Source organism: Anguilla anguilla, chromosome 1 (genome assembly GCF_013347855.1).
Source record: "Anguilla anguilla isolate fAngAng1 chromosome 1, fAngAng1.pri, whole genome shotgun sequence".
Lineage (NCBI taxonomy): Eukaryota > Metazoa > Chordata > Actinopteri > Anguilliformes > Anguillidae > Anguilla > Anguilla anguilla.
Genome location: NC_049201.1, coordinates 49,942,364 through 49,966,555, shown reverse-complemented (window position 1 = coordinate 49,966,555; position 24,192 = coordinate 49,942,364). Strand labels below are relative to the sequence as shown.

The window sequence follows — 24,192 nt, the reverse complement described above, 5'->3', positions numbered from 1 at the left end:
GAGAAACTGTACGCTGCTCCCCGATGACTCCCTTTTTCTGTTCTTCCCAACCGCTGTGACTCCACGCTCATCCATCACATCCAGCCCACAAAAGCCTCCCTCTCTGCATATTCATACTGCAACTGCAGCTCCCACAGCTCCCATACGAAGCCCGCCGTCCCAGGATGCACTTGCTGGCCACGGTCTTCTCCGTGTGGCGTCTGGTTTCATTTCCTGCTTGAGACTGAGAGATATTCCTGTAGTGGGGATCCGGGTATGGCTTCCTGCTGCTGAGGACGCCATTCTGGCTCTTGGCTACGGCTGCCAGCCGTCCGTCAGGGCCTGCCATGGTTACCAGCCATCCGTCACTGCCCGCCTCAGTCACTGACATTACGCCCTGATACACAGCTGGGTAGCCAAGGGTGCATTATCACAGATCAGACTGGCTTATCAGTGTTGTGTGCCCATAAAGAGGCGGAGCTAATCAGCAATATTTGCCCACAAAGAGGCGGAGCTTATAAGTCCTGTGTGCCCATTAAGGGGTGAAGCTAATATGGGCCAGAGTAGGATGGAATCCTGAACGGGGTCTGATAATGGAAAACGGGTGTAGTCACCCAATGCTGTGACTTTCTACCTAGTTCAATCCAACCAGAAGACTCTCGGCAGCAACAAAGCACTGAAGACTGATTCAAATCAAAGCAGCCACTGGCATTACACCAAAACTCCTCCCATTTCAGGGTTTATGAGGCCTCTTCCACCACCAGCTACCGAGCTCAGGAAGGCCTAAACAATCTTTCACATGAGGTTAGCCTGTGGCATGACAGGATGACTGCTGTTACTCATGCAGAAACGCATGTTATATTTCAGGGAAACAGTCCAAGACTACATCACCTGCAGAGAAGATAAAATGATATACGGTTCCGTACCTCTAAGTCGGTGTATGTCAACGAACGAAGCAGAAATTGTGTTGAAGCGTGCAAATGTATAATATATAGGGAGTCTGTGCAAGCAAAGGGAACCCCCGACTTGCACAGAAGCAAACTCACCAGTACGCGGGCAGTCTGAGGAGCTTGCCGTAGAGCGCCGTGCTGAAGGAGGGGATTATGGGAGTGAGGGGCAGGAAGGAGCCTTCGCTGTCCATGCAGGTCAGGCCAGCCTGGAATCCAAACACCTGCAGGAGGAAAGAGAGGAGAGGAGGCCAATGTAGGAGAGGAGATGAGAGAGAGGATGGTGGAGGAGGAGAGGACAGGAAAGGAGATTAGAGGTGAGGACAGGAGAGAGCGGAGGGAAGGAGAGTGAGAGGGGAGGACAGCGGAGGAGAGGAAGAGAGGATAGGAGATGAGGAAAAGTGGAATATAGGAGGACAGGAGCCAGCAGAGGACAGATGAGAAACGAGAAAGGCCAGAGAGAAGAAGAGAGAAAATGAGGGGAAAAAAACAGAAGGAAAAGGAGGAGAGGTAAAAAGAAGTGGAAACAGGACAAGAAATGACAGGAGAGGAGAGCAGAAAGAAAAGCCTGACGTACTCCAGCTTCCAGCGATGGACACCAAGTGAAACGTGTCAGTTCTCATCGTCTAGAGACGAGGCCGCGCAGCGAACATTCGCCAACACCGCCGCTTGGACCGCCGTCCCGTCTTAAATAAACATGTTTGACACGGCTGTCTTCAGCGGCGCTGGCCCGAGCGCCGCTCTTCCAGGCGGTGGGGGGGGGGGGGGGGCACGGGGGGGCTCAGGAGCGGGAGCCCCAGACGTGTCACTTCCCATCAACCGCCCGGCCCAGAAACCGTAAAACAACCAGTCAACAAGTCGCTCCAGGGTCACGGCGGCCCCGCAAGCGTTACCACGTTTTAAAGTGCTGGATTGAATTTGGGGGAGTCGGGGGGAGGGGGGGGTAAAAGCCGCCGGGACCTCGAGCTAAAGATAAAAAAAACAAGATGCACAGATAAGGCGATTTTCGATGCGCGGAAACCAGGCCTGTCGGTATTTGCCAAGCCACGGCGGGCCAGTCAATGAAAACACGGTGTCCGTTACCGACCGCACGCCTTTTAATTAGGAGCGAGTTAGCCGTGTGCCTGACACACCCGCTGTGGATATATGTTGCGTGTATGTTTATGTACGCGCACGTTAATGCCTAACATGCGGACCAGGTCCATCCTCACTGAGTGCCGTTAGATTAGGGCTGGGTCCAGCTGTCATAACAGCAGCAGCGCTCCCAGCTGCTCTGAGCTTGGGAGGCCACTAGCCCGGCCCGATCTGCTCACAACATGGCGTCCGACCACAGGCCCGGACCTACAGAACCGCACGTGGCCACCCTGCACAGGCACCCACTGGGTCCAGGCTAATTCAAAGAGTTAAGACGCTATGCTAGTGAGTGGCAGACTCTGTGGCGAATGGAGGCCACGCCAGTGCCAGTTGGGGCCGGTAGCCCCGCGGGGCGACGTATAATTGGCTGTAGGGCTGCAGAAGGGGAGGGACCTCATTCGGTGAGGTGATTGTTTCTCATCGGGAACCGGAAACATCCTGTGGTCGACTCGGCAGCCACAGTCTGCCTGCACCGGTTACCATTTAAACAAGCTCCTCTGACTCAATGTCTACGCAAGCTTAGCTCGTAGACTGTGGGGTGAAGGAATGGTGCCAAGCGTTTTGGAAAAGAGAACTCGCTTGTCGGCGCTCTCCTGAATTGACAGAAGCGGTTGTGGAAATGAGCATGAAGGCATCCCAAACTGGGCATTACAAACTCTGAGACAACACACGCAAAAAAAAATCCCCATGGAACACCATGGCCACTTTCAATATGTGGGACAATTCCATTTAAATTCAGTCAGCATGATACTAAGTGTAGCGCTCTAACAGGTGAAGACAGGTAGAAGTGCCACTTAAAGTCGCGACCACCTGCTGTGAGAAGCCTAGCGAGGTGAGCGTTTTACAGACAGGGACGCCGTGAACACCCAGGCCATGAGGCCACGCGAAGACGAAACCAGGGAAACGTGCCCGAAACGCATAAACATGCCCTTCAACCACCCTCCCTGTGGTTCAGCCTGAAATACTGGGACTTTTTTCTCTGAGACATTTTCCAGGAAACTGCCACAGTCGTTTTGTGATGTATGGAGACATACATGTTAACTTTTTAATGACTAAGTGTTGAGCGATGTGTGGAGAGCGTGTTGGCTGCCGTGCATCGCCGCGGTGGGTTCCACACATCGGTCGGGGGTGAGGTGTGTTCCCCTCCGCACTGAAAACAGTTTTGAGATCATGAGAAGAAAGGGGCTGTATAAAAGCAGTCCAAAGCCATCATTATCATTATAGTGAAGGTAATCTATTCTTTGCTGGAGAAGTACCCCCATGTGCCCTTGAAGAGTCATCAGTCTGTTTGTTTAGCTGAAGCCTCCTCCCTCTTCCGGGTCACACTCACAGCAAGGGGGGGAAAGAAAGGACTCTTAAAAGCAGCTCCTTAAAGACCCTAATCTGTGTTTGCTTCCACGACACCGCTACGTCAGCCCTGCGTCACAGAGAGCCGGGGTGGCCGGAGGAGAGCGGGTCCGAGAGCCGTGACCGGGGGGGGGGGGGTCGCTCTCGGCCTGACCCCAGCGGCTGAACATTAACCCCGAGCTGACCCGCTGATAAGGGCTGTCAAGAAACCTGGCAAACATCGCGGCCTTAGAAAAACACGGCGCGGCCGTCCATCACCAGCGCCGGCCCCGCCCCCCGGATTAGCGCAGCGGTTAGGCATTCGCCGACGGCCGTTCGGCGCTTCCATTCTCAAGGCTTCGGAAAATGGCCCCGTTTCAGCGGGCACCGGGAGCGGGCCGGGGAGAGCGCCAGCGCCACGGCCGTATGGGATATCTGCGTGCGCTCAGAACGCCTTTGGGCTGACGCCACGGGCCGAATTTCAACCGCTCGGCTCGATGCCAAACACGGAACTTCAGGCCTTCCCTTCGAAAAGCTGTAATGGTGCCACTACAGCCCGCATTCAGAACCGACCCCGTCTCATAACGGGCACCGAGAGGACAAACCCTGCAGCTCCACCCTTATAAACAGCGTGAGCACTAAGCAGCATCAGAGCACTCCAGTGTAAACACCTGTCTGCGCAAGCATGTGTTGTGTAAGCAACACCACTCGCTCTCCAGAAACTACAAACGCTTCACCGGGGCTGCGCTTTCGAACAATAACAGCGCTTCAAGCGCTCCAATAACACTTCATCACAAACAAACTCAAGGCAAGCAACTCGCCTACCAAAAACACGCCAGCTAATCATTTTTTTTTTCCACGAGTTAGAAAAATTCCATTTCAACTTTGCTAATCGCAGGAATGCTTTGATTTGCTATTCAATAACGGAACACGAGATCAAAGCATCCTGAATTCTGGATTCATACATTTCAGGGCGGGCATTTGACGGACGTGTTTGACAGGGACCGCACTTAAAGAATGTGTTATGTCAGGACTCATTTGTATTTTCCATTGCTGCTCCTGACTGGGAATGAGCAGAGCATATGGAATGACTCCTGAGCAGGCAGTGAGACAGTGTGAGAAGTCTGAAAATTAGCACAGTGCTTTCCCCTTCAAGTACAGATTTGTTTGTGTGTCTGCGTGCGTGCGTAAATGAGTGCATGTGCGTGCGTGTGTGTGTGTGTGTGTGCGTGCGGGCGTGAGTGTGTGTGTGTGTGTGTGTGTGTGTGTGTGTGTGTGTGCGTGCGTGCACTCATGTGTAGGGCAGTAAACCAGGCTAATCTCTCACTGAAGTACAGCAGCAGTGGGTGCTGCAGTGATGCAATGGGCTGGTCTCTCATACAGAGGCAGCAGTGGGTGTGGCTTTGACACCCCAGGCCTGTCACTCACTATGAGGCTTTGATGATACTGACATATCGACCTCTCACCATGTGACAGCAGGTATAGCACGGTACAGCAGGCTTGTCCCTCACCTTGAGGTAGCAGTGGGTGTAGCAGTGGTGCAGCAGGTTGTCGGAGGGCTGGCTCAGGCTGCTGACGGTGCTGACCAGCTCGGGGGCGTACATGGGCACCGAGTGCTCCAGGTTCACCTTGTCCACCTGGATGCAAACGGCCGGGAGAGGCCTCACGGGCTGGAACGCCGGCGCGCTCGCCGGGGCTGTGGAGGTCTACGAAAAGAGGACACACACACTACGCCATTATCACTGAGCACCATCACCCACCTGCAGCTACCTCACGCTAGCATAGCAGTTCATCAGGCCTCACTCGCTCAGCCACACAGCCCTCTAATCACTGCTGTGGGTACACCGCTGAGGCCATTTCCTGCGTCTATCTGGTCTTCCCGCTGAAGCTCACGGTAGCCTGTGGGTTTAGGGAGGAAGCTGCTACGGGTTAGAGAGGGCAGCTGTTCCCTGTTCTCCGTGTTACGCCACTTTCATGTTTGCTTCCAAGCAGACTGGGTGGCGGGAGTCTGCGTAGAGGCTTCCACCGCCGCTGTACTGGTTGTGCAACGCGACCACATGCGTCTCAAAGCTCGGGGGCCCGTATGCTTCACAGTAACCTCTCAGCTACAGAAGGCAGGATCATTTCCTGTGCTCCTTTGTTGTACAGAACTGCACTGCTTTCGCATAATGGCGTAATCAAGCTCCTGTGATTTGAGGTAATGCAGAGGAGCAGCAGGTCCCTCCAGGACCGAAGCCGCTCTTCAGACCCAGGGCCTGTGGAAAATTACCGAGCGTACCTGTCATCCAACATGTACGCCAAGCTGTACGTTATTTTGGGAGAAAGTCAACTCCACAGAAAGGTTTTGGGTGCTTGCACGGAGTACAAGTAAATGACCTTGCCTTTCATGAAGTCTGTTTCTGAGAGCTTGGCGCGGTTTGCCAAGTGCTTTCTCTGGGTTTTATTACCGTATTAATCCCCGGTATTATTTTCTACAGAGTGGCCCAAGGTGCTTTGTAAGACACTTATAATGTAGTTATCGAACGCAGGAGTCCTGGGCCTGGAGAGCCACAGGGTCTGCTGGTTTTTGTTTGACCTTCAAAATCGAATCAATAAAGCAGCCCAGACCCAAGGAAGCAGACGAGATGAGTTAACCGTAATCAAGCGCTCTAATTGGTCGATGAATTAGTGTGAAGGGGAAACTGCCTGCCCTGTGGCTCTGTGGCCCAGGAACGCAAACGCAGCAGCGGCAGCGTCCTGTAGGGGGCGACGCATCACCTTCTGTCCCAGGATGACGGGCAGCAGGCCGTCCAGCAGGTTGAACTCGGCCATGGAGACGGAGACGTTGACCTTGAGCAGCGTGAGGCAGGTCAGACGCGTGGGGATGAACTCCTCCAGGGCGGCCACCTCCTCAGGGCTGGGCGGGGGCCGGCTCTCCTCCACCGTGTCTGTGATGGACGGGGAGGAAAGAGCAGGGTTCAGAGCCCGATAACAGGGAGGAAAGAGCAGGGTTCAGAGCCCGATAACAGGGAGGAAAGAGCAGGGTTCAGAGCCCGATAACAAGGAGGAAAGAGCAGGGTTCAGAGCCCAATAACAGGGAGGAAAGAGCAGAGTTCAGAGCCCGATAACAGGGAGGAAAGAGCAGGGTTCAGAGCCCGATAAAAGGGAGGAAACAGCAGGGTTCAGAGCCCGATAACAGGGAGGAAAGAGCAGGGTTCAGAGCCCGATAACAGGGAGGAAAGAGCAGGGTTCAGAGCCCCATAACAGGGAGGAAAGAGCAGGGTTCAGAGCCCGATAACAGGGAGAAAAGAGCAGGGTTCAGAGCCCGATAACAGGGAGGAAACAGCAGGGTTCACAGCCCGATAACAGGGAGGAAACAGCGAGGTTCAGAGCCCGATAACAGGGAGGAAACAGCAGGGTTCAGAGCCCGATAACAGGGAGGAAACAGCAGGGTTCAGAGCCCGATAACAGGGAGGAAACAGCAGGGTTCAGAGCCCGATAACAGGGAGGAAACAGCAGGGTTCAGAGCCCGATAACAGGGAGGAAACAGCAGGGTTCAGAGCCCGATAACAGGGAGGAAAGAGCAGGGTTCAGAGCCCTATAACAGGGAGGAAACAGCAGGGTTCAGAGCCCGATAACAGAGAGAAAAGAGCAGGGTTCAGAGCCCGATAACAGGGAGGAAAGAGCAGGGTTCCGAGCCCGTTAACAGGGAGGAAAGAGCAGGGTTCAGATCCCGATAACAGGGAGAAATGAGCAGGGTTCAGAGCCCGATAACAGGGAGAAATGAGCAGGGTTCAGAGCCCCATAACAGGGAGGAAACAGCAGGGTTCAGAGCCCGATAACAGGGAGGAAAGAGCAGGGTTCAGAGCCCGATAACAGGGAGGAAAGAGCAGGGTTCAGAGCCCGATAACAGGGAGGAAACAGCAGGGTTCAGAGCCCGATAACAGGGAGAAAAGAGCAGGGTTCAGAGCCCGATAACAGGGAGGAAAGAGCAGGGTTCAGAGCCCGATAACAGGGAGGAAAGAGCAGAGTTCAGAGCCCGATAACAGGGAGGAAACATCAGGGTTCACAGCCCGATAACAGGGAGGAAACAGCAGGGTTCAGAGCCCGATAACAGGGAGGAAAGAGCAGGGTTCAGAGCCCGATAACAGGGAGGAAACAGCAGGCTTCAGAGCCCGATAACAGGGAGGAAAGAGCAGGGTTCAGAGCCCGATAACAGGGAGGAAAGAGCAGGGTTCAGAGCCCGATAACAGGGAGGAAACAGCAGGGTTCAGAGCCCGATAACAGGGAGGAAACAGCAGGGTTCAGAGCCCGATAACAGGGAGGAAAGAGCAGGGTTCAGAGCCCGATAACAGGGAGGAAAGAGCAGGCTTCAGAGCCCGATAACAGGGAGAAAACAGCAGGGTTCAGAGCCCGATAACAGGGAGGAAAGAGCAGGGTTCACAGCCCGATAACAGGGAGGAAACAGCAGGGTTCAGAGCCCGATAACAGGGAGGAAACAGCAGGGTTCAGAGCCCGATAAAAGGGAGGAAACAGCAGGGTTCAGAGCCCGATAACAGGGAGGAAAGAGCAGGGTTCAGAGCCCGATAACAGGGAGGAAAGAGCAGGCTTCAGAGCCCGATAACAGGGAGGAAACAGCAGGGTTCAGAGCCCGATAACAGGGAGGAAAGAGCAGGGTTCAGAGCCCGATAACAGGGAGGAAAGAGCAGGGTTCAGAGCCCGATAACAGGGAGGAAAGAGCAGGGTTCAGAGCCCGATAACAGGGAGGAAAGAGCAGGGTTCAGAGCCCGATAACAGGGAGGAAAGAGCAGGGTTCAGAGCCCAATAACAGGGAGAAATGAGCAGGGTTCAGAGCCCGTTCAGGCGGGCCGAGAGCCCCACGGCCCGCGCCGGGGGCAGGAGAGGGGCCGCCGGCGGGCTTTGAACCCGATCCCGGCGAGCCCTCGCGGGACGGGCCACGTTCCGGGTCGCGTGCCGGACTCCTCTGGCAGGGCCTCCCGTCGCGTGCCAAAACGGCTCAGCTTCACCGCTCAGACCGCTTCCCCAGAACGAACCACGGGGCGAGAAAAAGGGCGTCGCAGACAGAAAAGCTTTGCTATTTCCATGTTTGTTGTCACGGACACGACTGCAGGATTGCCCCTTTATTAAATATTGTCCTTCAGCAACACAAACACACACATGCGCGCTCAAAACAAACAAGCGGCACTGTAAGTCATTTGCTATTTGGAACCGGGACACGCTAAACAGGGCAAGATCTTATTAAACTAGAGGCGGCCGGCCCAGGCCAATTTGGCACCGGTTTTTGGAGAGCGGCTCTTCCTGAGCTGTCGGATGGGGTTGGGGGGGGGGGGGGGGGGGCTAGAGAAATCACAGTCTCCCGCCCTCGACCTACGTGTGACAAGCGGACCCCCCCGCCCCCCCCGGCCAGGGGGCCACATTGCTCCACCTCCAGCCGGATGGCATGTTCCTCAGAGTGCGTCACTACTCCATTCCTTCGCCTTGGTCCCGAGCCGGAAAGCATCCTTACACAATGTCAAAAACAACAGCCGGCCTTCAGCTAATTACTGTATTTATAACAGATGCCCAAATCATAGAAAGCAACGGATGTTACGGTTTTAGTAAATTCAGGACCAATTTCCCCCCCCAAATTTTTTTTTTGGCAAACGCCAAAAGCAGCTTTCCAAACATCCCAGTGTGCATCCAATCAGAAGGCGGGGTGAGCGAAAAAGCGAAAAAGCACCTGCGTAAGCCATGGACGCCACGTCGAAAGTGCTTCCTTGAGCTATCGGCGGACCCACCGGAAAAAACGACAAATTGCAACGCTAATGCGCGTTTACTTTTAACGTCCGCAGCGATAGCGGAGCGAGGCCACGCATCCCTAATCCCAGAATCCTGCAGTGCATCACTGTCTCGTGAGACTGCCAAACGCGCGGTGTGGACAGCTACGCGCTTTCCCGCGGTGGGAGAGGGGTGCAGACGCAGAGCCGACAGGCGGTCCTCCCTGAGCCCCGAGCCTTATCGCTTGCGCTTTTCACCACCCCAGAACTCCGCGCTTCAGCTGTTCACATGAATGGACGTGTCACGGAGAGTAATGCGATGCGTTGGCCGCAAAAAAAAAAACCCAAAAAAAACACCAGGAGACAGCGCGTGCTTCTGCAGCCTTAGTACGGCCAAACAAATTCTTGTGTTAAGGATGCAGCCAGCTTTCAAAGGAGAAAGAGGCTATGAGAAGAGTTTGAAAAGAAAAAAATAGAAGAAAGTGCATTACAATCACACTGCATTTTGTGCATAGGGTACAGTGCTTGCACTGTAATGAAGTGGAAAGGTAACACGTGTTTCTGAGGAAATAGGTGCAGGTGTACTGGTGCGGAGCAGACGGAAGGTTCCGGCTCACCTGGCTGGGGTCTGCAGTAGGGCTCGTACTCGTGGTCCAGGGCGCACGCCACCATCTTCAGGAGGCGGTGCACGGCGCTGCTGTGGAGCCGGACGTCCAGCGGCCCCACCACCAGCCTCTTCACCGAGGTCTCCTGCACCGGCAGGGGCGCCTCCTCCCTGCCCACCGGGGAGAAGTCCTGCTGGCCTACACAGTCTGGAACACAGCAGCACAGACACTCAGCACAGACAGAGGGTAACAGCACAGACACTCAGCACAGGACAGAGTAACAGCACAGACACTCAGCACTTACACTGAGTAACAGCACAGACAGAGGGTAACAGCACAGACACTCAGCACAGGACAGAGTAACAGAACAGACACTCAGAACAGGAGAGAGTAACAGTACAGCCACTCAGGGCACAGACACAGAGTAACAGTACAAAGACACAGAGCACAGACACAGAGTAACAGCACAGACACTCAGCACAGGACAGAGTAACAGTACAGACACTCAGGGCACAGAACAGAGTAACAGTACAGACTCAGGGCACAGACACAGAGTAACAGTTCAGACTCAGGGCACAGACACAGAGTAACAGTACAGACCCTCAGCACAGGACAGAGTAACAGAACAGACATGCAGGGCACAAGTACAAAATATGGTATTCAATAATTGGCACATCATTTATATAAAAATGACTCGTATAAAAATCCAGAACTGACAGTCAGAACACAGACACTGAGAGGACAGACACAGAGCAGCGGTATGGAGCACCGCTACAAAGGCAGGGACGCCCACAGCAGAGAATAACCACAAATCCAGACTCACAACACGCGTAACGACAGACACGCTGCAGGAAACACTCGCTCAGGTCCGCCCATCAGCCTTTTATTGAATGTTGCCAATTCGTCACATGATGGCGGAGCGCAGCGAGCCATCGGCGTAAGGGCCGAACAGTCATATTAATGACAGGTATGCGCTTTCATACACCAGAACAACTGACAGGTCGTTTGATTTATAGCTGTTCGGCTCTGTCGCCTAGAGAGACATCTGTAGGCCTGCAGCCGAACTGCAGAGAGGAAACAGGAGTTGTGAAAGGGGTGATGAATATTCCACACTTCTACGCTTTCACCCAGCTGTCCCCTCATTCAGCGCCGCCGAAACAGAGCGAGCCCTAAACCCTCCGCTCTCCGCTATAAAACGAGATAAATTAAAAGTGCGGGGGGGGGGGCGGGGGGGGGTTGGTACGCTCGCCTCAGTCCCATTACATACATTCCGCTACACGGAACACATTTCAGGGTTCAGAGGGGCGAGCTGGAATTTCATTTCAGGCACACGGAGGGTTCGAATTCCTACTTGATTTTTTGAGATTAAAAGTCCGCTTCCTCTTCCCGTTTTCAGCGCCGTTGGCCGAGATGGATTAGGGGCTAATATCGAACATATGGCCACGGTCAGGGCCAGATGAAGGGCTGAAGGATTGAAATTAGCTGGGATTTAAAGAATTAGAAGCATCTCCATTTCTCTCGCTCTCTCTCTCCCTCTCACGGCCCGCATTGCTCTGACGTGAAGTCAGCGGCGAGCGCCGATTCGCAAGTTCGCGTTACGTTTACCCGAAGTTTATCTTAGTCCGGTGGCAACGGCAACCCAATTTGTTTGGTCGACACGGGATAGTCTCACTGAAGGAGGGGTAATAATGACTAGGAGGCAGTCTGAAGGGAGGTGGGGGGGGGTAGTAATTTAGCGCTCCCAAAAAAAGGCGAAAACCGACATGTTATCCGAGCGTCAAAAAATTAGTCTGACAGCTGAGGCTGACAACATCTCTGTTTTTCTTAATTTAGATGCTTATCTGAGGGGTGACAGGGGGCCCAAAAACTGATCGCCCAGTCAGCAGGAGCAATGAGGGCGAGGGAGCGCCGGGAGGAAGCAGCTTCACTGTAAAGCAGGGCCTTCATTAGCCAGATATGCGGCTCTACAGGCTTCGCCGGGTCCGCACTTCCTGAGCGGGCCGCGGAGAAAGAAAGGAACCTCTGTTGCGCGTGTTTAGGTAGCGTCACTCCGCAAATCAACAGGTGTTAGGCGAGCGACAATGACGGCTTTTAATCAGCCCCGAATACATTGGCTCTCTTAAAAAAAAAAAATGTAAAAAAGGGAGGCCACTCCGCATATCAGCCAAAGATAACCAAATGGACGGATGAAATCTAAGAAAACAAACCGCCGTGCCAGGAGAATGATTATCGCATGGGCGCATATTTACACAGCCCTTGTGGTGATGCATGGCCATCGCTGGCGAAAGCCATCATTTACCATTCAAACGTACTGTGACTCAATGTGGTATTGATTTCCCAAGCAAAGCTATGGACAACCAAATGAATGCCAGAAGGTAACGACTTCAAAGTGCACGAAATGCAAATAATGAGTGACAGATATTTAATAATGAATATGACTGCTACATGAATATTGATCTAATGAATAGGATTTTAATCATTGTAATCATGTGTACTTAACAAAAATGTTCAAGTAACAAATGCAAAAGAACCTTTTTCAAGGTACTGAATTTCTTGTCAATGAATGGCGACAGACACTCTGCAACAAAGGCAACTACTTACATCTACCTGAATTCCTGTATTCCGACACACAAGGGGCCTAAAGCTGAGGGGCCAAATACATCATTACAAACTTTTGGGTGGGGGGGGGCGCTCTTGATCTTTTAATTAGTAGAATTTTGCCTGTTTAGTCAGAACCCGACCGAACAAGCATTCTGGAACTCGTGCTAAAATCCCAAGCCAGCGGTTGCCGTCGGGAGAGAGTGACACCCGATGCGCGCCTTCACTTTCTCAACAGCCGCGGCGAAGCGGAGGAAAAAAGGGAAAAAGAAAAGGAGAAACGAAGACAAATGTATCAAAACGCAGGAGAAAGAAAGTCAAATATGTGCCGGGGCAGGCTAAGTACCCCTGACAGTTGGCCTCCAGGTAAGTTTGGGGTAACGGAGAGGACAGCGAGGTCAAGGACCAGGTGGCTACGCACTGAAACAAGAGGAGCTCTTTGTCCGTGCCGTTTGAGAGGGAGGGTAAACACGGGGGTGGGAATTGGGGGGGGGGGTACAATACCTTTGCGGCTGTTGTTCTCCATTGTGTAAAGGTAATCCATGTAGAAAGCTCCGAATCGCTGCATGCCGGCTATCTCCGTGTAGGTCTCCTGCCAACAAAACAAGGCAAACAGGGTTCGGGTTGCGTACGGGACGGGGCCCGGGAGAGCCGGGCCTGGGGGGGCGGATACGCCGGCCTGAGTTTGCGCTCCCTCTCTGAGGGGCTTATCACCCAAAGGAACAAGGGTTATCTCCCACCAGCCCTTCTGCAGGTAGGTAATGCCACTTCAATTACACATCAAACAAGGGGAAGAGCCCCATAGAAAACTCAGCAAACCCTCCTATTGTCTTCTTTTGGTGGGGGTCAGGGAGGGGAGTCAATGAGTGATGCGTTACATATTAGACCTCAGCTAACGAGTCTCGCAAGCATTTGTGGGATTTCTCAAGCTCTTGAGGAAAATGTAATCCTTTCCTTCCCAAAAATTTTACAATGTAAAACTAGTACGTTTCCTTTTCAAATGAATGACCCGTGTTTCACAAAGATCTGAAATGATGTATAGCGTGCGTACATATAATTTCATCGTATACCGGTTGTTGAGAAGCAAAGAAACAGCACATAAATCATTCTACAGATGCACACGAGTACTGAGAGGAAGTGAACACTTAGATTCTAAAGCCGTGCCAAAATGGCGAACACTACACATCGCCAGTCTCCATAACAAAGCCTCCCCCGAGAAAGAAATGCTTAACCTCAATAAGACTATCCTTTCAATATAATAAATGATAAACACATTTTTAAAAATACAAGAGAGGTCTCAGGAAGGGTGAAATCAAGACGTCAGCCTTTGCAGGCACCGAATCGATGGGGCCTGTGATAGGCCAATGCTGTCACCCGTTACGCCCCACGCCTTATCTGACCCGGTGTGTGAGCAGGTGTCTGAGGGTGGGGTCCGCTGCCCAAAGAGGCTGATAATATGGGACTCCATGAGCCATGAGAGCACCTCCGTGGCTCTAGGCTACCTGCTCAAACAAATGGACACATCACTCTCTCAATGAAGAGAGACTTCCGGAGACCAGCAGGGAATGACTAACCATGATGGCTAACCAAAGGGCCCATTAGCAACCTCTTTAGAAGACTCCCTTAAAGCCATCAGTCTGATAACAGGAAGGAAGTCCACACGGGTAGATAGTTCTTATGATGTAAGTTAGCTGAGACAATTTGGAGAAATTAGTCTTACCCAATGAATAAATAATTGGTAATCGATGAAGTGCCTTTCTGAAGGCTGATGGTGTAAGCCTGAGAAAATTGGAGAATCCGAGAGAGCAGCCATATTGTTTTGGCGGAGTGTTAGATGGACATGGAGCTTCTGAAGCCGAACAGGCTGCGGGGTTGGGGAAGGGGGGGGGGGGGGAAGGGGTGGATGTGCAAGACAGAGGGCGTGCGGCAGACCTTGTGGTGATTGGCGTCCAGGATGAACTCGGCTCGGACCCCGTTGTTCTCCGGACTGCGGTAGTCGAACAGGGAGTTGGTCAGGTAGGTCATCCCCTTGCTGCTGAGGTTCTCCCCACAGCTGAAGAACACGGCATCCTGCGGCGGAAGGTGGGGGGAGAGGAGGACAGGGGGTACGTTCACAGTCAGAAATTCACTCTATTGTAGACTTCCCAAACGATGCAGATTTTGACACGACGTGTCACCTCGACGTACCTCCTCGCTTCGGTTCATGTTCTCCTCAAAGTCCTTGACTCCCATGATGCTCTTCAGGCACAGCACTCGGCAGCCCACGATGCCGATCTGACAGTCGAAGAAGGGCTCGCCCATCATGAGCACCTGGGATGGACAGAGCCAGGGCTTTACAGGCCAGCAGCACAGACACGTACAGCACCGCAGGAAACTGGAGCCAACGGCCCAAAGGGTCTGGCTCCGTCGCCTGTACGGAGCTGCAAACAATCTCCTCATGCGCACAAGTTTGAGCCGGTCCAGGTCTTTACAATATGCCAGCAGGCACGCCACCAACAGCTGGCAGCTCACAGACGTAGTTCAGTGAACGTCAAGTGTCCACTTCCTAATCTTAAATCTGAATTCTACTCATTCAAGGGTCTGTGATGAATACATGAGTGTTTCTGTGCATCGGATGCAGAAACGCACCGAAATGGCTCCCGTTTATGTTTATGGCCTCTGCTAGGTAGCTGTAGCTATTCGTGGACATTATTCTGAATGTAACTCGACAGAGCTGCCGTTCCCTTTTGACCCATTTGTCTGGAGGATGCGGCGTCTTGCTAAAACATTTCAAATTTGGTTAGCTACGCTGCATAAAGATAAACAACTGTTTCAAATTCAATTTCATTTGTTTACATTGAATTACTCATGTAGTGCGCATGTTTAAATGAGTTAAAATCACCACCAAAAAGTTTTGTTTTTTAGCAATCCTAGTTCCAAAGCAGCAGAAGCCTATATAAAATACACCAGGAGATAGAAAAAAAAATTCCTGTCATAGTGAAGGAATTTATCTCAAAAGGAAGATGCCGTTATGGGGACCTGAAAAGATCAGCATCGGTTCCCCATAACACGTGGTCCTGACATTGGGGAAACTTCCATTTTTCAAAAATTAACTGAAATTGAATGAACAAATTTAAAAATGACCACAGTGTTCTATTCTAGGATTTTCTTTTTTTTTTTAATTAACTGACACTTACCAGATTCCCAGCTTTGTTAAGAACAGTAATTTAACGGCCTATCAGAAATGACCCATAACTGCAGAAAAGGGGCGGCGCCCGGCGCATTCTGCAGCCTCACCCCCTCCCCCGCGTGCGGCCTGACCGTGGGCCTCGGCCCCGCCCCGCAGCAGGTGGCTCGCTTTACCAGGCCGCTAACCAGACAGCCAGCGAATAAGAGCGTGTTTCACCACACGGTAATTACGGGCTCTGCTTTTGCTCTTTCGCGGCGGCTGACTGGCCCTCCCAGCCGCTCTGCTCCATATTCGGTTGCAGGCTCCCTTTCCAGCGGCATAAATTAAGACGCTGCCTGGAAACGGCCCTGGGTTCTCACATCTGCTGGAACGCTCGGGAACTGTCCTCCAACCAGGTAATCAGTATCCCAGAGAACATGGTATAAAAATATTTGAACGCCGGGGGGGGGGTGGAGAGAATTTGGAAAGGGCTTGGACGCATTAGTGATTTGGAATGATGGTTATGAACAGCCTGAGCATGACTTAAAGCTCTTTTCCAACAGTGAATTTCTCTGAATGTAAAAAAATAAGGAGATAATAAAAAGGGAATAATAAATGGAGATGGCTACTTGGCCCGCGGGGATGGCGGGAATCTGTTTTAGCGATAACGGCAGGGTCCCGGCGCGGTCGATCCTACCTCGATGGTGATTCCCTCCTGCTCCAGACAAAGCACTTCTCTGGACTTCACCTTCTGGGGGCTGTAGTAGCTGCTCTCAGCCTGCGTCTCGGTCAGCTGCTCAGAGATCAGTTCACACAGAGATCAGCTCACACAGAGATCAGTTCACACAGAGATCAGCTCACAATGCAAAGTGCACCGCAGGGACTTCAGTTCAGCGTGACAAAACCCTCTCTATAGACGCACTCTGCGGCTTCCAACAGAAGGAGGGTCATCAAGAGGCACTTGAGTGTCTCTCAGTCTCAAAATGTCAGTCAGTCAGTCAGTCAGGGCAAAGGAACAAAGCTCCAGCTGAAGAGCCACAGCCCCAGGCAGGGTCGGGTGCAGTTCCAGAGAGCTTGTGTGTGCTGGCGGGCTCTGAGAAAACAAGCGGCCCACGCCAGCAGCCGAGACAGGCGAGTCACGACCCGGGGCGTCACCGATGAGGTCAGCGCGGAGGAGGGAGAGGGCGCGAGGTCACCTGAAGACGACGCGGCGGCGAGGGTCTGGACCGAGGTTCGGCGGGAGCGGCGGCCCCGGTTTTCCTCTCGCACAGGAAGCAGGTGCGGAGGGAAGCGGCTGGGCCTTACTACGCACGCGACGGCGCGGCCTCCGGCTCGCGCGTTCCAATCACGCGCGAGGAACGCCGCCCACAGCGCCGCCGCGATGGAGCGGCCTTTAATCACACGCTCTGGACACCGCCACGGACCGGCCTACAGCTCGCGGGTTTTAAACACGCATGGGGAACGTCGCGAATGCTCGAGGCCCAGCTCTGGAGAGCAGGAGCGAGGTGGCATTCGGTGGGGGCTGTACCACTTTCACTGCTGTGCTAGGAGCCTCTGACTGCGGGCCCATCTAACACTTCCCTGTGTTTTACCCACAAACGACATGGTCTCTTTTTACTTTGAAGAGCCAGACCTACAGCTCAACCCCTTGACAACTAAACAGAAGCAAGCCCAGTCTCTGGAAATCCCCAGACTGAAGCTACCGCTGCCAACACTCATAACATTCTTTCTGTCCTCTTCACCATAATCTTTATACAAACAGCGACCGACACTACTGTACAGAGCCCCTACTGCGCTACAGTGTGTCTGTTCCAGCAAGAGGCCACAAATCCTTTTCTGCACGTTAATAAGCAGAATTTATTAAGAATCACACACTTGTTGGGCTCTGAAATGAGTTATCCATAATGCAATGTACAGACAGGTGAATTGACCGCATATGGAACAAATACCAAATTTTTCTTTTCTTTCCTTTTTCCTTTCTCCAATCAACTGTACGTGCCTGTGTTCGCCATTCAGTAAATTGCCAATTATTTCAGATTTATTCATGTTTTTTATGATTTAAGGAGGTAACCATCAGGTTCTGAAATGCCTCTATTTCACGTTTCACAGTCGTGTCCAAAGCAGGTTCGCATGGTGACGCTCAAAGCTGAATTCCACAGCCAAATACCTCAGAAAAAAACCCAGAGCCCTCAGCTGTCTGCAATTACTCCAGAGGAAAGGCAATTCATTGATTAAAAGAATTCAAACACTACAAGAACAATTTTAAACATTATTAGAAAACTGCCGGGTTCCTTCCTGGCATGAGTCCGACCCTCCCATGTAAATGCAGGAATACGACCCCACGCATATGAATTCCTAATATTCTCAGAAATAAGCAGGAGTCACTGCCCGTATCTGTTTTCTAGAGAGTTCCCGTACCGTTTAGTAATGTTTAAAAGCTTAATGCGCAGATGGGATATGAGAGAGCATGTGGCCCACCCTTTCCCCGAAACAAAAAGCCCGATTTGGAATGACTGAGAAAACAGCACATTCACATGCGTACATGAATACAAACGGAAAGCAAACGGCCGAGGCGATGGTAGACAGAATCTTTGGCCGAGGCTGCAGCGTTTCGACATCACGTTTCTTCATCTTTCTCTGACTGACTGACGTTTGAGAACTCTTAAAAGCCACTCTTGAGTGACTCTTCATGACCCTTCCACCACAGAGTGTGTGTTCAGAATGAACTGGAATTAACAAAATGGCTGCTTTTCCTTTCCTCAGTTAAAAGTCACTTTAAACAGCAGAAGGACACAACCAGCATTACCTTGAACGTAACGGAGGCCTTGGTGCAGTAGAAGCCTATGGACACCACAGGGTCCTTGGGTGTGTGCTGCTGGGGGCTGCGGGGGGCTCCCTCCTCCCCCTCCGGGTAGTAGCCTTCCTCACCCTCCTCCTCGCCCGCGCCGACGATGGCGGGCACGAAGGACCACGCCCAGGAGACCCAGCCCTGCTCGTCATCCTCCCCGCCCTGCGCGTACAGCTCCGGGTTTGGGTACTGCCCCCCCAGGGCCTTGGCCTCCCCCTCGCCTTCCACACCTGCGGAAGGAGCACACCTCAGACACGCCCTCCAGCCCCACCCCCGGCGAACCCGCAAAGCGAGCACAAAAGTCAACACCTCCCCAATTCAAAGACCCGCCAGTCACAATATCTGACTGGACACACACTAATTTCAACCTCTGGTGTGGGATTTAGAGTCGCCTCTCCCAGCCGTTCTCAATGACAGTACAAACTGCACCAAGTACACAAAACAGTCATCAAACCAGTATCTTTCTCACAGTGAATCATACAAATTGAAATAACAGAAAACATGACGCTGCAATTCAGACGCGGGTGTCATAACAGAAGTAAGGGGTTAGGGTGTGGTTTGATGCTCTGGGAGGCGGTTAGCTGCTTCAGCTGTTGACAGTGTTCATGTATAAAGCTGAGTGCATGAGAGATGTCTCAGTAGCTGTTGGTCAGGAGTGGGGCTGAGGGTCTAGTCTCCCCGTAGAGAGGAGGGGGCACAGGCGGGGGGGACAGCGACAGCAATCGCACCCCTCTGGGGCAGGAAACTGAGCCCCCGACGAGTTTGTACGCTTCTGTCTTCATCGGGACCATGAGCCGAAGCGGGACGCAGCAAGGGCCGGGACTGGGGAGCGGGGTCGGCGAGGACCGAATCCGCCTTCCCCCGCCGTGTCTGTTTCCACGCGCCGGGAGAGGGGGGAAGCTGATGTCAATACGCAAGAATGTGTAACTCCACTCCGGGCAGGGAAAACAACACTGTCCGTGAGGTCACCGCCGAGGAATCCCACAGGCTTAACAGACAAAATTATGACATGTTTTAATTAAATCTTTCACTCTGCAAACTGGCAGTTGGAAATCCTGTGCTGAAGCTCTCCTTCCCCGCCCCCCGCCCTCCTTTACCCCCCCCCCAGACAGTCTTTGAGGTGTCAGGGCCACAACTTAATCCCCTTTTCACATCCAGCACTGCCTGACGAGTTATAGGTCTGACTTTTGTGAAGAAACACAAAATAAATCAAAATTAAAATGCGGGACGATCAAACCTCCAGCAGCAGAAGGCTTTGAAGTGTTAATCCCGGCAAGGAGAGGCAGTCTCAGGCTCTTTGACCGTCCAGGTGTGAGATTTCCATACGGTTTCTGCGCAGTCAAAACCCTTCACACAAATATGAGTGTGTAATAAGAGAGGGCGGGGGATGACGGACGGTGAGTGTTAGCGGAGCGTCTGAGCTGCCTTCAGGTAGGCTGTGTGTCAGAGCTCCTTCACTTACGTGCAGCATGCAACCTGCAGCATGCCCTCTCACCTGCTGCTCTACCTCTCTGTGCTCTCACCTGCTGCTCTACCTCTCTGTGCTCTCACCTGCTGCTCTACCTCTCTTATTCTTACCTGACTGCTCTACCTCTCTGTGCTCTCACCTGACTGCTCTACCTTTCTGTGCTCTCACCTGACTGCTCTACCTCTCTGTGCTCTCACCTGGCTGCTCTACCTCTCTGTGCTCTCACCTGACTGCTCTACCTCTCTGTGCTCTTACCTGACTGTACTACCTTTCTTACTCTCATCTGACTGCTCTACCTCTCTGTGATCGAACCTGGCTGCTCTACTTCTCTGTGCTCTCACCTGACTGCTCTACCTTTCTGTGCTCTCACCTGGCTGCTCTACCTTACCTGTTCTCTCACAGCAGGCAGTGCCCAGGAGAGCCAGTAGATGTCCCTCCATGTTTACAAAGTTTTGCACGCTCAAAGCTCTTCTACAAGCATCAGAGACCGCCTTTTCCACAGTTGCACAAAGTAATTGCACTGAAACTTTTTTTCTCTTTTAATAAGGGGAAATGGCGCACGCTACTGCAGCCTGCGATAATTTGACAGTAAAGACAATAAGTATCGAATAAAAGACGATTCACGAGCCGATTTTATTAACCGTCTGACTGACTGGTCGGTTATTCGAGAATGTTGGCGTTAATTGACCTTGAGGTGAAGCCCTGGCCAATTCTTATCATATACAGCCCATGTGACTCCTCGACTTCAACAGAGCGGGAATCCTGTCCTAAGGAGAAAAAAGCTCCTACCAGCCAGCAGCAGAGACACTGCTCCTGTCACTGTATCAGGTCCTGGAGAGGCACAGACTCTAGACTCTGTTTTTGCCTTAAAAAACAGCAACCAACTTAGAACTAAGAAACAGGGTAAAGCGACTTGACGATGCGAGCCATTTTAATTTAATAATAAATTTTTGTGATTACGAAGACCCACACGCCCTGCGGCCCAGCAGGACAGGGGTCGGGATCTCTGCCACAGACGCGTACTGCTGTAATCCAGCCCATTCCAAATCAGAATTAAACACATTAAAGATGGCTAAACACACCTTCCCTTCAGCTGCACTGATTAAGGCCAGCCAGGCCGAGGCTCAGGCTTCAGCCTCTTCAGTCCCACAGGCCTCAGAGGGAGGGAGGAGCCGTCGCTCTTACAAACCAAACACGGTCACCCCGTGCGCCGCACCTCCCACACCTCAGCCTCTTCACCCAGCGCCGCACCTCCGACACCTCAGCCTCTTCACCCAGCTCCGCACCTCTGACACCTCAGCCTCTTCACCCAGCTCCACACCTCCAACACCTCAGCCTCTTCACCCAGCTCCGCACCTCCCACACCTCAGCCTCTTCACCCAGCTCCGCAGCTCCGACACCTCAGCCTCTTCACCCAGCTCCGCTTTCTCTCTTTTTTTTCCTCTCTCGTGCTTCGCATTCTTCCTGTGGTGACGGACAGGTCCGCGGCGGCGGGCGAGCCGTCCAGGTTTCCGACAGGCCTCGCTGCGCTCTGTCCTCGGGCCGCTCGGATGACTGGCAGGTGTGTACCGAACGCAGCCAAGTGCCAATTTTTTTTGAAGAAGGGAAACATGAACTTAAAATAACCTGCGTGAATTCCTCCTTTTGAGACCAGGAGAGGAATTTACGCAGATTTGTGAGGTCGCGCGCACGTCTGCACGAAAAACACGCGAGCGCGAAACCGCTAAAACGGCTCCTACTTCATCCCTCCGGTTCAAAGGAAAGCACTTGCGTGTGGAAAATGAGTATTCCATTTGGAGAAAGAAAAAAAACAGCTGCAGTAAAAAGAACCAATTAAGAGTCACGGCCTATTAATGCCCCCCCCGCCCCCCCCACCCCCCCCCAGCGAGCGGAGACCGCGGCGATAACTCTCTGCTGTCTGAGAGCGCGAGCGATACTCTTACAGTAGCGGAGCGTTACGCGGGGCTCCGCCCACGAGGGAGACGCGCTCGCGACAGCGCAGGGACCCTTGCGCCAAGAACGCCGTTCGGGTCCCCCGCAGGCCCGCCGCGCCGCGTAAATCAGCCGCTGGAAACGGCGTTCCCCGGCGAGCGGGCCGCTCCCCCGGCTTCCCAAAGCGTAACGCGATCCCGAGCGCTCCGGCTGCAGAGCGGGTCTCCTCTCGCGCGTCCTGCTCACAGCGCGCTAACTCACTCTCCCGGTCCCACGCAGCACCGGCGCCACACCGAGTCTTACACCCAGCACCGAGCGCAGCACTGAGCCTGTGCCAACCAGCGAGCCCGCTGGCGCTGCCCACGTCTCCCTCTGTAAATCACCCGGGCCCGGGCTGGCAGCCGCGTGCCCTACGGACACAGAGCAGCCCTCTTCTCCTCTCCCTCCGGGGTCTGCAGAGGGGGCCGGGGCGCGGGAGGAGGACTGTTTAGGGTTCGGTAGTACCAGCTCGTAATTTCCCTCTAACGCGGAGGTAAATCTTATCCAACGAGCTGGGGGGGGGGGGAAGGGGGGGGGAGAGGGGGGTACTGCAACATTTTTGGGGAACCAACATTTTTTTCTCCTGTGAAAGACAGGTGGGCTCTATTTCCTTTTCTGGTTTTTTTTTTCACCGCCCAGCGCAGATGGCAGCAGCATGTATGGCATTACGGGCACCGCCTTTCTTAGTGAAGAAAACACTGGCATGACATGTAAATGCCGTGGTCAAGTGACGCTCGACATCCCGTTGCTGATCACGCGCTCATTATTTACATTGCAGACATTTAGCAGACACGCCTATCCAGAGTGACTCACACAGCATTGTTTTTTAGATACTGTCCATCTAGCTAGCTGATCATGCAGCTGGGTATATCCTGAACCAAAGCAGCAAACCTTTTTCAAGGGTGCAATGGCGGTGTACCTACCAGGGCACTGAAACACTACAGTCTTTAGGGTACAACGCCTGGCTAAAATACTCCCACCAAGAAACAGTGAGTTCAGGGGCTACTCACTGGGCATGCTCACTGCGGTCTCCCTGGCATGGACGCCCGCCTCCTCGCCCTCGCCCTCCTTGGGCCCGCCGATCTCGCCGTAGTACAGGGCGATGCCCAGCTCCATGATGCGGATGAACATGGGCAGCTGCTGGTCGGTGATGGACAGCTTCAGGCTCTCCACCATGGTCTGGATCTGCCCAGCAAAGACAGCACAGATCCCTCAGCCCAAAGCACAGACAGAGCAGACAACATCCTGCAAATGTCTACCATCGCGTGACTGGATTTGGCAACGTAAACCTGAGGAAAACCTAAGATGCGCACGTACAGCAATTACTACGCCTCTTAAAACTGTGTGCTCATCTTTCAGTGCAGTTTCTCACTAAAATGGTGCTCAGAGACCAGATCACAACAAAATGAAGAACTGGCTCTAAAAAAAACAGTTGGTGGAGAGGAAACCATACTAGACCTAGGTGTAAAATATTACTGAAGACAGGGAGAAATTTAAATATTAACGCTGCCATGCCCGGTCAGCCATGTTTAATGCTTTCCATCTCGGGTGCATGAGAGACACACTGCGTCACTATGCCCGGAGGGGGAGAAGGTAAATTTGGGGTTCTCACTTTAATGAAAGCTGGGATCTTGGAGTTGATGTTATCGTAAGTGAAGTGCAGGCGGGTTCGGAAGGAGCACTTGTAGAGCAGGGGGTCCTGGTAGAACTCAATCTTCCCGCTGGCGTTCCTCTTATCCAGGCAGACGGTGCAGTCGGAGAAACTGATCACCTTCCGCAGCACCAAATCGGGAGCTGATTTCAAAAGAGAGGGGGGAGAGAGACAAAGTGAGTGAGTGTGAGAGAGAGAGAGAAAGAGAGAAAGAGAGAGAGAGACTGGCACTCACAGTAAATCCCAATTACCTCTGACTCTACTTCAAACATGAGAAGCTGGGAAAGATGACATATTGCAGAGCGCCTAGTTTTAAACACCATCACGGTTGAAAGGGGAGGTTCTTGTGCGCTACAGGATCGCTGATTGCAGCGAGAGCCTGTCAGTCAACAAATGACGAGCATCTGGCAAAGCCATTTTGTCTTCGACTGAGGCGGTGAAAGAAAGCCATTAATCCGCGCTACTCTGAGGACAGCCCGCGGCGGTCGGGGCCGTGCCGCGATTGGCCGATTTTGGACGCGGCGGGTCACCTGAGATGTCCATGAAGGCGCGGTCCCAGAAGTCGTCCACGGTGAAGCACTCGGCCGAGGTGATGTTGACGGACAGCACGATGTCGTCCTCCACGTACTTCAGGATCAGGTTGTTCACCACGATGTTGACGTTGTTGGCCACGCGTCTGATGAGGCTCTGCACGTACCCTGGAGGGGAGGGGGGGAGGGGGGGGCGGAGACAGGGGCGGTTACCATAGAGACAAAGCTCCG

The 24,192-nt window shown here is 52.9% G+C and overlaps 1 protein-coding gene across 1 annotated transcript in view; it reads right to left on the bottom strand.

The window, feature by feature from the left end:
- The window catches only part of LOC118212693 (vacuolar protein sorting-associated protein 13B-like), a 303,731-nt gene that overhangs the window by 244,899 nt on the left and 34,640 nt on the right, over positions 1-24,192 (bottom strand). Inside the window, 12 exon segments of the mRNA XM_035390874.1 lie at positions 1,026-1,150; positions 4,898-5,092; positions 6,144-6,313; positions 9,760-9,954; positions 12,850-12,937; positions 14,278-14,415; positions 14,533-14,655; positions 16,191-16,286; positions 18,300-18,571; positions 22,791-22,965; positions 23,393-23,574; positions 23,962-24,129. Of these exon segments, the coding sequence (XP_035246765.1) occupies positions 1,026-1,150; positions 4,898-5,092; positions 6,144-6,313; positions 9,760-9,954; positions 12,850-12,937; positions 14,278-14,415; positions 14,533-14,655; positions 16,191-16,286; positions 18,300-18,571; positions 22,791-22,965; positions 23,393-23,574; positions 23,962-24,129 (1,927 nt within the window).